This window comes from Eleutherodactylus coqui, chromosome 2 (genome assembly GCF_035609145.1).
Source record: "Eleutherodactylus coqui strain aEleCoq1 chromosome 2, aEleCoq1.hap1, whole genome shotgun sequence".
In the NCBI taxonomy this organism is placed as follows: domain Eukaryota; kingdom Metazoa; phylum Chordata; class Amphibia; order Anura; family Eleutherodactylidae; genus Eleutherodactylus; species Eleutherodactylus coqui.
Window position 1 is genome coordinate 264,750,554 of NC_089838.1, and position 14,232 is coordinate 264,764,785.

General features: G+C 44.4%; 1 protein-coding gene across 2 annotated transcripts in view; it reads left to right on the forward strand.

Moving 5' to 3' along the window:
- PIAS1 (protein inhibitor of activated STAT 1) overlaps positions 1–14,232 on the forward strand; it is a 75,761-nt gene that overhangs the window by 44,661 nt on the left and 16,868 nt on the right. For both annotated transcript variants that reach the window (XM_066592937.1, XM_066592938.1), the window contains exons 3-7: positions 8,147–8,231; positions 10,083–10,130; positions 11,323–11,413; positions 11,495–11,629; positions 14,047–14,152. In XM_066592937.1, the coding sequence (XP_066449034.1) occupies positions 8,147–8,231; positions 10,083–10,130; positions 11,323–11,413; positions 11,495–11,629; positions 14,047–14,152 (465 nt within the window). The remainder of the gene's footprint in view (positions 1–8,146; positions 8,232–10,082; positions 10,131–11,322; positions 11,414–11,494; positions 11,630–14,046; positions 14,153–14,232) is intronic.

The following is a 14,232-nucleotide window of genomic DNA, read 5'->3' on the forward strand; positions in this document are numbered from 1 at the left end:
AATCAGATGTCTACATTTATTTATAATCGTACATCGCATTAACATTCTCGACAAAGGTGACAAATCTTTTAGTCTCTTTCCTAGTAGAGTTCACAGACTAATTTGCCTAAATCAGACACGCTTATAGGCAGCAATTAACTTGTCATTATGCTTTGGTATTTGGGTGGAAACCCTATTACTCAGGAGAAAGCCATGCAAACACTTGGAGAACATAAAAACTGTGTGCAGATGTTGTCCCTTAGGTCCCAAGTTCAACCCCAAACAACTGCAAGACTATTCTGAGCACGCTGCTGCGGCACAAATGTCTGCTTCATAATACAGCACGGCGGGGTCTTATATGGGGATCTCATTGCCCGAATATTAATGGTTCATAAAAGTATTGTAATGTAGCAGTTTAAGGCTTCAGCCAATCATGTTCTGTGGGGGGCTCACAACAAATAAGTCATTTAAAGGGGGTGGGGGTGGTTCCAGCTTTCATTTGTTTCTCTGGAAGCTGCTTATGGCCTAAAAGAAGTGTACCCTTTTAAATCCCCCACAGGTCTCGGTGTACATGATTGGAGTTGTGCACCCCTAGACTCCAGCATCTGGCAGCCCAGCCTTAGACTTGATTCACACCACCATATTTGCATGTGTAATACCCAAAAAATAGAACCCATGTCTTTCAGTGCACAGCAAGATTGTTTGCATTGCTTTCAGTGGGTTCGTTCAGATGCGTGTATTTGGCGTGCGCAGTTCGGTCGTGCAAAAAAATAAAAAAATATGCAGCATTCTCTAGTTTCCTACACATTTGCATACGGGAAGAACATTTTGAACTCTTTACACTATCGACCATTTCAATGGCTGAGTGAATCTGTGCATGTTTTGCGCACATAATTGCAAACGCACGCACAAAGTACAGTTAAATATGCAATGCTCATTCCGCAAAGACGCATGGAAGTACGCTTATGCTCAAGTGAATCCAGCCCTGAGGTGCCTTTTACATTGCAACTATCGTTCAGAAAGTCACTCAGAAATGTCGCTGAAGCATACGGGCAACGGTCCTCTGGATGCTTTTTACACAGATCACTTATTGGCTGTTTGCGAACCTGTCAACTTATCACTTTGTAGGGGAAACTCCATGGAAATTTGTTCAAAGATGGACTGTGACTGTACACCATGCAACATTTGATCTACCTGTGATACTCTTTGACTGACTTGTGACTGTTTACACTGAATTGTTTACATTCGCTCTTTCGAGTGGTTATTCGGCTGATTGTCGCCCTCTGTAAAAGCCACCTTGCGTCCATGGTATTGGTGTATCTTGACGTCACAAAAAGCTAGGGGTTTGGCCGGAGTAACGCCCCTGTCACACCCCTCGCTCCCGACTGGGTCAAGAACCTAAGGTCCTGAAAGGAGCTACCAGCCGGGGACGCTAGGAGAATTGCCGGGGAGCCTAAGTGGGACCCATGGTGCAGGGGGAGTGGGACCCACGTGGAGCAGTGACAGCGGTCCTGCCTGCTTTGGCCGCAGGGGAAGCTGAAGAGTAAGCCTATAGTCCTCGACTTCAGCGGGGACACTTGTCACAGCGCTGCCGCGTGCTTGGGCCACTGGGGAAGCGCCTTGCTGCTTTCAAGTGCTGCCGGAGTGGGACCCGGGGGTTGCAGCGCCGATGACACGATAAGCTCTTCCACATGCTGTGGCCGCAGGGGGAGCGGCAGCTCCAGAGTACTGTTGGAGGTGCTGGGTACACGGGAGCAGGGCACAGCAGCAGGGACACCAGTCACACCGTTCCTGGATGGGGCGGACGCGGGACTACACAGTGTCGGGAGTGGGTGGGTGGGTGGGTTTGTCACCTGTGAGCCATAGGCAAACCAGTCGCTGCCAATTTGTGGCAGGGATGGAGGGTTAGGGTGAGGGGTACGTGTAACAGTTAGCCTTATATTATAACAGTAAGGCTGACTGTTACACTTACAATTAGACTAACTCCCCATCCCTGTCAGAAATCACTGCAGCTGCTGCATGCGTTTAGTGGGCTGCCAGGACCTGCAGCCCATGGAGCTCTGCAGCCAATTAGCTACAGGGGTGTCACCCCCTGTCAATCTTGACTCCCCCAGTTCTTCCTGGTGGCGTCAAGATACACTAATACCTGAGTCGATTAAGTTCCCTATTACTATCAAAACGAGTCATATCAATAGCCTTGTGTGGTAACCACTTAATGATGGGCCTATGTTGGACCCTCGTGACCAACCAATTTTTTTTCGGTTTAATCACCATAAACTTTACATTTTTCCATTAACACAGCAATATGAGGGCTTGCTTTTTATAAGACAAGGTGGATTTTCAAATGGCATCATTTTGGGGTACATATAATGTAGAACATTTACTTTTGGGGGGATTTGGAAAACTGTTCTTTGCATTTTTATTTTTATAGCTTTCAGTATGCAGAATATATATTCTGGTTTTGTCTAATTTCAAGAGCCATGATCTTATTTTTCCATTGACTGAGCTCTGAGGGCTTGTTTTTTTGCAGGATGAGCCTCTAGTCTTAATTCCATTTTTGGGAGCCTTTTAATATTTTGAGTTTCTTTTTTCTTTCTGGAAGCAAATTTAACAATCTGTCATTCTGGCATTATTTTTTTAGTGTTCACTGCGTTTATAAATAACATGTTTAATGCTGCTGGTCAGTACAATACAGCAATTAAAACATTTATGTAGCTTTGTTTTTTGCACTTTTTTTTTTTTTTTTAGTGTTTTTCTTGCATTACACTTTTTTGAGACAAGTTGTCCTTTTTAATGGCACCTTTTGGGATTCATATGACTTTTTGATTGGTTTCTGTTCCTTTTCGAGGAGTGAGGCAGCCTATGCTAAAATTGGGTATTTTGTCCATGCTGTTAATATATTTTTTACACGACGTTCATCACGCTTGTTAAATGGTGTGCTAAGTCAATTACATCGGTCATTGCAAACATGATAAATGTCAGAATCCCACCTTTCCCCACTTACTATGCATAAAAGTATATTAGATATCCATATCGGATGTAGTTGTCTGCAACTAAAACACCTTTTGAAAAACGCATATAAAAGCGCAGTTTACATCAACGAGAATAACCTTGATTTAAAAACGTATGCCCGTTTCTTAAAGAGCATTATTGGCGCATCTGGAAGCACAGAAAAAAACAGTCTGATGGCAGCCCAACGTTGGCGACATTGACACATGTAATTACGATGGTTGCTGGGATGCACTTGTGAGTTCAGAACGGCATTTGTTGGGAAACTGTGAGATGGCAGTCTTGGGTGGGCAAGGGCTAGTTAAATCGCTTTTTTTTTTTTTTTTTTTTTTTATGGGAAGAAAAGGGCTCATAACAATCGGAGAGCAAGTATGCTCTCTGATGGATAAAGTGGTGATAATATACTCGAGTCCAGGTTTCCCCCTTCCTCTGGAATTATCTGAAGCCTTACAGAAGAGACTGGATCCTGACATTCTTCTCTCCTTGCTGCTCCCCTTTCTACTTTGTTTTGGGCTGAAGTGACAGCTGCAAATTACATGCAGCTGCCAATTCAACCTAATCTATCTCTGGCTAGAACAGGGCTACTGCATTTGTGGTCTTGTCTAAAAGCCAAGACTATTGGCTTTCAAACAAGACCAAAAACCAGCCTCTAGCCTAGTTCTAGGTGGAGAAAGACCTGTTTAGATTAGCAACCTCCTGTCTGAGCAGTTTAGTTCTAAACTGTAAGGTCCTTTACCTCTGATCTGAGCACCGATTAAGCAAATAAGAGGAAAGAAAAAAAAAACAAAAAACCTTTAAATGGTATAAACACAATTTGCTAGAAAGTGAAGGACTCCTCTACCTCAACCCGTTCTTGGGTTTTTTTTCTTCTTAGAGCCCTATATCTGCATTCTATATTGATACCAGGCCTTTTAAATTCTGTCTTTTAAAGAAGGTCTAACCCTTAGGCCGCCTGCAGACGAGCGGGTCGGATCCGGCAGCGAGAAATCTCGCCGCGCGATCCGAGCCCAGAGCCTGCAGGGACGAGCGCGTACTCGCCCGCGCCTGGCGGCCCTGGCTCTTTGATGTGCCGGCTGCCGCGCAGCCGCAGACCGGAGCCGGCGGCCAGGTGAGTGCGTGCTCCGCACAAAATTAGAACATGCCGCGGTTTGTTTGCCGCGCGAGATTTCGCGCGGCCAAACCGCGGCCGTCTGCATAGGAGTGCGTATTGTAATGCACTCCTATGCAGACTTTCAGCGGCGGAAATCCCGCGGGAAATCCCGCAGCGGGATTTCCGCTCGTCTGCAGGCGGCCTTACTGAAATCCAACTACGTTGTCAGCCATTACCAAATCCTGCAGGGACAGGTGCTATAGCTTTGTTTCAGGCAGTAAAGTGATTCTTTGACCTTTTTTATAACAAGAAGTTCAATAACTTTCTAATAGACTTTGATTTCCTCAATTACTTCAAAATCTGTGCTTTTAGTGAAGAGGCTGAAAGGCAAATTTATGAGCAAGTCCTTATTAGCCTACACCAAGCAACCAACAGGGCATTAGCGCAAATCTGTCTCTTGATGCAATGGATTGCTACAATGTCAATATCGCTAAAATGTGTCCATGTGGGGGTCTAGATTGTTTAGCTCACCCAAGATTGCTTACACTAGCAAAGCCGCTATTGTGAGAAGTGTTTGTGGGATTTTCCCATTTCATGACACCAAGCAGGCTTGAATCGCAAAAGTTCTTCACCTTTCTAATACCCTTCATCATTGTATAAATAAAGTAACTGTTCACATATTGCAGAAATTCTGTAGCAAAACCTACACAATACGTACCTTGTAGCAGAATTTCCCATGGATCCGTATCTGACTTTACCCTTTCAGTTGAAAGGGTGAAATCTGCAGTGGAACTAGGGCAAAAACCACGGTAAAATCCACACAATTTCTGCAGCAAACTTCGCAGTATTTCCGCATGAAAAACCATGTCAAAATCCCCTCCATCGATATGGAATCTGCGCATATGGATATTTGGAATGACCTCACCTGACCAGCAGCTTGATGTTCACTATAGGGTGAGGCTAGATGTCTTGCAATGTGAGAGGAGCGCTGTAGCTGCAAAAACCAGCTTTGGATACGCAGCGGGTTCCTGGTCAAAATCTGCACTGATGGCTTTTTATGTGGATAATTCTGTAGCATTTCCGCTATGTGTGAGCGTACCCTAAGGTTTTCCAGGACTTTGATATTGATGGCCTAGCTTTATGGGTATGTCAACAAGATCCAATCACTCGCTCTCACCACCACTGATCTTGCTCCTTCACGTATTGTCCCGTTTTAATATTTGCTATGTACCTTTTTACTGGCAACTGTACCTGTTAATTATAGCTTAGATATGTTACTTTAATAGGAGGGAAGAGCAGCCCAAGTAGTAACCACTACAAAATGCACACTGAAGGGAGCACAACATATAAAGGAGCTTCGTAGGACCTTCAGTCAGCTGATTAGGGACTGTAGCAGCAGTTGGACTCCTGCTGATCTGATATTGGCCTATGCTAAGGATAAGCCATTGTTTCAAAGTCCGATAACGTTCCATCAGATTGGACCAGCTTGTCAATGGCCCCTTTTTATTGAGCTGCCTTAGCAGGTAGCTGATCTCCACAGGTCCCGCTCCCAGCCAAACTACTGGTTGTTGCAGCCAATCTACGTGAAGTCAACTGGTCATTTGTGTAATACTCAAAGTAGGACAACTCCCTGAACCGCCATCCATAAATGATCAGATGTTTTATTGATAAATGGAAATACCTGGCCCAAGAAGGTTATTAGATCTTCCTTTTTTTAAAAGGGATTTTACCACAACTTAAAATTGCTTTACAACAGTGACCACCTTTAGCCAGTGATTGGCTGTAGCAGTCACATGTCCTGGTCAGCAGCAATCGGGAAGGACAGGGTGGTGGCTGTGAAACAATTTTAAGTCTCTGATGGGAAAACCAGAGACAAACCATTTCTGTATGTCACAAACAAGGCCTACAGATGATTGATCTGAGCTCACTCCCAGCAAACAACTGCAAACAGGCATTTATTTCCATTGCAGGGGAAATCTAGTATTATATGGCGCCCAATCAGATGAATAGTTATTCTGTGATACATGACGAATCAAAGTCTGCCCGAGTGCGAGTCTCCATTCTGGCTAATAGAGGGAGTCCTGCTCTGACATCTGTAGATCCTATTGGGTGTATATGAGCAGGAGTTGTGTTCTTGGCACAACCCCTTCTTAAGGGGGGTTCAGGTTACTGAGTACATAGGGGGAAGAGGGGGTCGCATGATATGTTAAAAAAAAACAAAAAAAAAAACAAACCCCTGTGCTCTCCTCCCTTGCGGCCACTCAAGTCTTTTTACTTTGGCAGCAGCAGTCACATGGGTTGTATACTCACAAGACCACTGTAGCCAATAGAAGGCCTGACAGGGACATCAACAGGGACATGTCTTAAACCTGTCAAATGCTGTGGTGGTGAACCGTCCGATGCCATTGTGAGTATTTATTTTTATGGACACATAAGGCCCAAAACTATATATAACAAAAATGAATATTAATTTGGACAATCCCTTTAACCCTTTCCAATCCACTGTCTGACCGCTAAAGACATTATGATTTAAGGCTGTACAGCTCTGATGTTGGAAGACATGCGTCGGGGTTCTCTTACTGTATATTGCCAGCCTCTCTGCTGTCAGAGCCTATCCAACGTGTCACCTCATGCAGTACTGGCTTTAGCCAGCATATAGCGCCATTGTATAACAGCAGAAAAAGAGTAAGCCCCCTAGGAAAACCAGGATACAAAATGGATTGGAAAGGGTTAAAGGGGTTGTCTCGCGAAAGCAAGTGGGGTTAAGTACATCTGTATGGCCATATTAATGCACTTTTTAATATACATCGTGCATTAAATATGAGCCATACAGAAGTTATTCACTTACCTGCTCCGTTGCTGGCGTCCCCGTCTCCATGGCTCCGTCTAATTTCGGTGTCGTCTTGCTTTTTTAGACGCGCTTGCGCAGATGGGTCTTCTCCCTTCAGCTTGGCTCGGCAGCATCGGCGTTTTGGCTCCGCCCCTTGTACGAGCCATCGTTTTGGCTCCTGATTGGCTGGAATTGGCACATGTGATGGGGGCGGAGCTACGTGATGACACGTACAAGGGGCGGAGCCAAAACGCCGATGCTGCCGAGCCAAGCCGAAGGGAGGACCAATCTGCGCAAGCGCGTCTAAAAAAGCAAGACGACACCGAAATTAGATGGAGCCATGGAGACGGGGACGCCAGCAACGGAGCAGGTAAGTGAATAACTTCTGTATGGCTCATATTTAATGCACGATGTATATTACAAAGTGCATTAATATGGCCATACAGAAGTACTTAACCCCACTTGCTTTCGCGGGACAACCCCTTTAAGTTCCAAACATCGTCCTTTTCCATGATGGAGGCAAGGAAAAAAAATCTACATCATAAGCCATTCAGGATTTCCACCTCTTTAAAAGAATCAGACTGTGTAGAAGGCTTTAGGGTGGGTTTATCTGTTGCCGTCTGGGCACAGCTGTCGGCATGCAGGTTGGCGCAGTTTTCAAATGGATTGGAGCTAAGTTATTTGATAGTAAGCTGCTGCTTGGTATTGGCCATGTGGTTCTGCAGTGGACCAACCTGCTTGTAGCCGCAATCCATTTGAGAACCGTGCGCTGATCCGCACGTTGGCGGTACTTTGGCCGTGTGATTCTCAAGATGTGTCAATCTGCCTTATTAGAGCGTTTGCATAAAAGTAAAGTCTCTGCACCTGTACTTTATAAAATGCAAAGACCAACTGAAGCAATTACTAACAGATGTAAGCAGAATGGCCTTGTCGGCATGGTAAGCCTTCATGATGTAAAGATGTGCTGCCACTGGAAAGTGTATACAGCCGGGCCTGGAAGATGATGATTATTGCACGTTGTTGAGATTCCTATGAAATGAGTTCAAATGTCATGTAGTTCCCCTTTAAGAGAGATTGGCAGTAATAAAGCGCTGCCCCCGCATTCTTCTCTTAGCACGTTCTCTGATAATATTTTGAGACAGGGTCTGAATGTCTTTAAGGAGGAGGACAAAGTGTGGTTGATTCTAATGCTTCTAACGAGATCCGTATTGTAACGTCCTGTCCTTGTGTCTCTACAGCCTCTGATAACAACCAGCGATTTCAAGAAACATGCTTTGCATTTGCATTAACACCACAACAAGTCCAGCAAATCAGCAGCTCAATGTAAGTCTCCCCCCTTCCTCTCCAATTACCCTCCCTCCCTTTCTCTTCCAGCCATGTCTCCCCTCCCCCCACCTTACGCCTCTCACTTGGCAACTGCGCTCGGCCTATTGAAATCATTGTGCTTGATGGGGGCTAGAGTTACATCTGTGGCTGGTGGTGAATTAAGTCTTGCATTGGCAAAGAGTTTGAAGTGAGTGATACTGGGCTGCCAGCACAGGCGTCGTATGCACAGTTAACTATTTTGTGTCTGGGAACAAGCCTTTTTCACATCCTATCTGCTATACGAACACTATACGAACAAGGAGAAGAAAAACTTTCGAACTAAAACTTTCCATAAAACAATCTTCACTGCATAGGGCAGTAGCCATGGCCAGCAAGAAGTGTTTACGCTGTAAAAGGACTGGAGTTCAGTATCATTTCCCCTTTTGAAGTGGTCTGTTTTGGGCATATGTATAAAATACTATTTTTAATTTTTTGCTTCCTCTCACAAACTTGGCATCACTATGATTTATATGCCCTTCAAGGAACACTCAAAATGCCTCTCTAACAGAAGTATGGGAGAAATATACGAAGACCCTCATTTCCAACGCTGGGCTTGGATTAGCTGCATTGTGTGCCAGCTGAAATTAACCTAAGTAGAGGCACATACCTCTTCATATATAAGGCGCATTTAGGCTCCCGTTTCTGGTGTAAATTATGCATAAGTGTCAGGTCGGGGCCGCCACACTCCCTCCCATCAAGACCTCCTAACCCCTATATGGTGAGGCCAGCAGAGAAAGCAGAAAAGTTGCAAACTTTTTGTGCAAGCGGAACTTGCTCCAAAATGTATAACTTTTCTGCGTCAGAACTCTGGTGTGAAGTGCTCTATAAATGTCTCCCGGTAGGAGTAGAACGTCATAGAATAATTTATTCACAGTTGCATGTAGAGATGTGCTGAGACCTTCAGGGCAAGAAATTCGTTGCTGAACCCACTTATTCAAGATAGGGGTACAGTCATGGTGAACGTGAAACCAGTTAAGCGCAGAGACCCTGTGGGCAGTACGACTTCCACTTCCTACACCCTAAGTGTTTCAGCCTTATGTTTAAAGAGGTCATCAATATTTTAGTCCCACATCGTTCCTCCTAAAAATATGAAATTGACAATTGGGTGGGTCTCCTACAGTCAAGACTGATTGGACAATGTCTCACTGTAAGGGCACCCCCAACTAGTAACACCCAGCCGTCCGTTTCTAGGAAGACTTGGAGAAATGGCGCAATGCAGAGTTAGGAGGGAAGATGCTTCAGAATTGTTTCATGAGTACAAGTGTTTACTAAAACGCGTCGGGTGAGCTGAGATGTCCTAGTTGGATTCCTGTACTAAGATTTCCGTTTGGGGTCATGGGACACGGTGTGAACAAGCACATTTTCATTGGTTGTGTTAAAGGGATTGTACTAGAATTACAAGTTTAATGTCTATCCACAGGATGTGGGATAACTTGCTGATCAGTGGGGATCTCTTTGCTGAGCCTCCCACCAATCCCAAGAATTGGGATCCTGTGTTCCTCTCTTCTCATCATTGTTGGGATGCGTCTCCCACCTGCAGCGACGTCCCATTGAATGGCGTTCTGGGTGAGCGTGCGCAGTCTGCGGTCCATTTATTTCAATGGGCCAACGGAAGTACCTGAGTGCTTGTTGCTTGACTATGAGGGCAGGAGACACAGGATCCTCTATTCTCTGGACCGGTGAGGGTCTCTCTGAGAGACCCCCACCAATCAGTAAGTTATTCCCTATCTTATGAATAGGGGAAGACTTGTAATTCTGGTACAGCCGATTCAGGTATTTTATATTTACCATTTTATTTCCTTTTTGCAGGGACATCTCTGGAACAAAATGTGACTTCACCGTTCAAGTGCAGCTCAGGTAAACCACAGGCTTCATTGTAGTGCCTCTCTTAAAGGGGTACTTTTCAGACAACTCATGCTCATCTACTAGCTTGTGTCAGGCCGCTGTCACGCATGCGTTCACAAGACCACAGTGTTTTACCACGATGTTCGCACAGCATTTTCGAACGCTTTATTTGTTTTGACAGTTTAACGCACAACATTGTGATGGGTGATTTAGGTGTTAAAAAGTGCTAAAACGCACAAATATGGAGCAGACGGCGCTAGTCTGCGAAGCCCCATTGACATCAATGGAGGTGTTGTACCGCGATTAGCGCAGCCTTTTAAACACGGTACAACGCGGGCTCTGAGAGCGGCCTTAGTCTCATTTCTTTAATAGACTTTAATCAAAAACTTGTTGCTGAACCACTGTAAATCACTTTTGAAGTGGCTGACATTCGGGGGTCTTTCTTCCAGCATCTCTGCAATCCACTGTCCGTTGTCAGATACAGAGCTTCTGTAGTAACAAGGACACAAGGACGTTTCCTTAGCAATGGGGAGAGGAACTGTCTTCACAGAGGCGTTCCTGTGCACTCAGAGGTTGCAGGCTGACAGATCTGAAAACACTGTGGTAATGATCTCCACAATCTCTGCCTGCTGTTACTGTGAGTGTGTACACACATTATATTGGGTTCACTCACCATTTGGTCAGAATGCCTGAATTGTCCTAGGAGAGCAGAGGGGCGGGCATTCATATATTGCTTCATTACTGATTGGACCACAGAATGTGCAAAGCAGCATGGGAAGTGATAGCAAGGATGAGCAGGGCAGGGAACTACTGGCAGAATGTTAGGCTTGCTACACTCCCCCTGTGTGAAAGTGGATTGCAAACAGCAAGGCAACTGAAAAAATAGGCAAGACCATATGAAAACCAGATTTTGAACATGAAATAGGGTGCAAACAGAAGCAAATGAGAGGGGAAGGAGAACTTGGTGTATATTAGAAAACTTGTTAACTCACACTTTGAGGCCTCTTAACACAGGCCTGTAATCGTGAACAAGTGTTCAGTACAATGCTCGTTCACTGGATCATTGATGCTTGTAAATGGGGCAGTGATAAGCCAACAAGCAATCATTTCACCGTGTTTGAACGGGTGATGTGCTGCCGACCCGGATGACACAGTATTTGAGACAACTGTTCATATTTACGATCTTTCATCTCCTCCTATACAGGTTCTGTCTGTCGGAGACTAGCTGCCCACAAGAAGACCATTTCCCACCAAACCTGTGTGTAAAAGTCAATGGAAAACCCTGTAATCTGCCAGTAAGTAGGACTTCTGCTCAGTACTTTTTATTCCTCAGGTCTTCTACCTTTTTATTTATATTCTTATATTTTTTTTCATAGGGTTATCTTCCGCCAACCAAAAATGGGGTTGAACCAAAGCGACCAAGCCGACCAATCAACATTACCTCACTTGTACGTCTGTCTACAACCGTTCCTAACACCATTGTGGTGTCCTGGACTGCTGAAATTGGACGGGTAAATTTGATAAGTTGGATTATTAAGATATTTCTTGTTTTTAAATTCAACCCCTTATTGACCACCCCATAGACTTTTTACGTCATGATTTAGGGGGCTTTAATCCTCACCCTGGGGATTAAAGCCACGTGGGCTTTGGATGTGACAGCTCCATGCTGTCGGCTGCTGGAGATAGCTGACAACCTGGAGCTGTCGTGGGGGACCGCGGGAAGCCCCCTTTTCCCTGGGGGTGGGGGGGGTGTCACGCAAGGTACTCTCCTCCATAGGAAAACAAAGTGTTCCTCAAAATGCTGAAAAGTAATGTTACATTTGTACATCTCCTAAATGGTTAAAAAAAACTGAAATTTTTCCAATGTGCTTCCAGAATAAAGTAAACAGATAGAAATATATATCCCATCAAAAATGTGTACAGTATGTTTGCACATATTTGAGATACTGCAGTTGAAAGTGTAAAAAAATTACTCTTCCCCCCCCCCCCCCCCCCCCCTCAATTTTCCCAGTTTTGAGCGCTTTTAATAAATATACACAAATTCTATTGGTCTATGTTTACAACCTAAATGAAGTACAATTTGTGGCAAAAAACAATCTCAAACACTTGGCTATGCAAAACCTTTACAGAGCTATTCTATGTTAAAGTGACATGTCAAATTTCCAAAACTGGCCTGGTCATTAAGGCGCCAACAGTCTCGATGGGGATAAGGGTAACTATGTTAGACCTACCCTATACTACAAAATGATCAGTTATACATAAAAAATCGACTGATCACTTAGGACAGAGGTTTATTGTGATAGAGCATAATCGGGCTTAAGATTATGTTATAGTCACTTAGGCTCTAAGTCAATCTTCATTTAATGGTCAAAAAGTTAGTGGTTACTATTAGAGATGAGCGAACGTACTCGGATAAGCACTACTCGTCCGAGTAATGTGCCTTATCCGAGTACCGCTGTACTCGTGCTGAAAGATTCGGGACGCGCTGCGGAGCGGGGAGCTGCAGGGGAGAGCGGGCAGGAACGGAGGGGAGATCTTTCTCTCCTTCTCTCCCGCCCGCTCTGCCCCGCTCCCCGCTGCGACTCACCTGTCAGCAGCGGAGCGCCCCGAATCTTTCAGCACGAGTACAGCGGTACTCGGATAAGGCACATTACTCGGACGAGTAGTGCTTATCCGAGTACGTTCGCTCATCTCTATTTACTATACTAATATTTAGTGCGAGATATAAGTACGCACTCTAGTTGTTGGCTAACTATCAGTAGATCCTTATATTTGGATCACGGCCATTCTGATTGATTAGTTAGCATCTGATCATACTTTGAGAGGTACCACTAACTTTGGTTGATGCATTCCTGAATTGGCTCCATTGTTATATGAGATTACTTATGCGCAAACATCCATATAACTAAAGAACATTGCCTTACCAGTGTGTTTGTAGTCAGGAGAGGGGCTATATTCTATTTAATTTAAAGCAACTAACAGTCCAACTCTTGACAATCTCAGTACATCCGAGTTGTAAAAACCAACAGGAAGGCCTATATATTGTGCTATAACATCAATCAATCTCTGCTTATTTGAAACTAGTTGAGAGTTTATAAACTACAAAAAATATCTGACACACGATCTCAGCTTATACTTTTAAGTGGTCTGTGGACACGCCATTTTTTAATTAGTAGAAATAAACGTTATATCTTAAATTTTATTGGTCCTTTCAGTGAAAATTACACTGACTCATGCCGCTTGATAAATTTGCACATTTAGACACATGGGCGTGCAACAAACTTTTGCTGCATGTTTTGGCATTACGTCCCACCCCTTTCTTACTGACCTTGTCCAGCGAGGCTGTAGATTATTCTTTTTGGTGTATTTTGCCACAAGGTCCAGGTGCAACCACATTAGTAAAGGGCCTCATACATATTAAGTCCTCTTACCCTGCCAATAACAGCAGGTTTCTACAACGGAGTATGGGGGGCGGCTTACATTTTCCCCATCAGATGATGGAGGGGCAGGGTGACTGGATGGGAACGTTGAATTTCACCATCTGAGCCTTTTGTTTCTCAAGATTTGAGCCCCGTGCTAGAGCTGTCTGGCTGTGACTTGCTTCCGTAAACATACGCTCGGCCAAGGAAAGCATTGGTGTATACAGGGAAGCCCGGGGAAATGCTTGTCTGACAGCTGCTGAAGGTGTAAAGGCACCTTAAATCTGCCCCAATCAACTCTATTAAATAAGTTGCTGATTTTTCTTTTGGCTTAGATCTATAAAAATTTAGATTGACAGGAATTTCATGAATATGCAAACTGTAATCCCATCGGAGTTCTGTAAAAGTAAAATGGAATAAAGTGGCATCAAAAGTGAATATGCACGAGCATTGCCCACGCTAATGTGAGCCTAGGTTTAGGAACTAAACTCTGATTCTGATTTTTGCAGAACTTTTCACTGGCTGTGTACCTGGTTAAGCAGTTGTCTTCAGCTATCTTATTGCAGAGACTGCGAGCGAAAGGCATCCGCAATCCAGACCATTCCAGAGCACTCAGTAAGTTAATCATTTATGACGCCTCCTAATTTCTGCAAAAGCATTGTCCCACGATAGTCTGCAGTACGTAGAGAATGTTT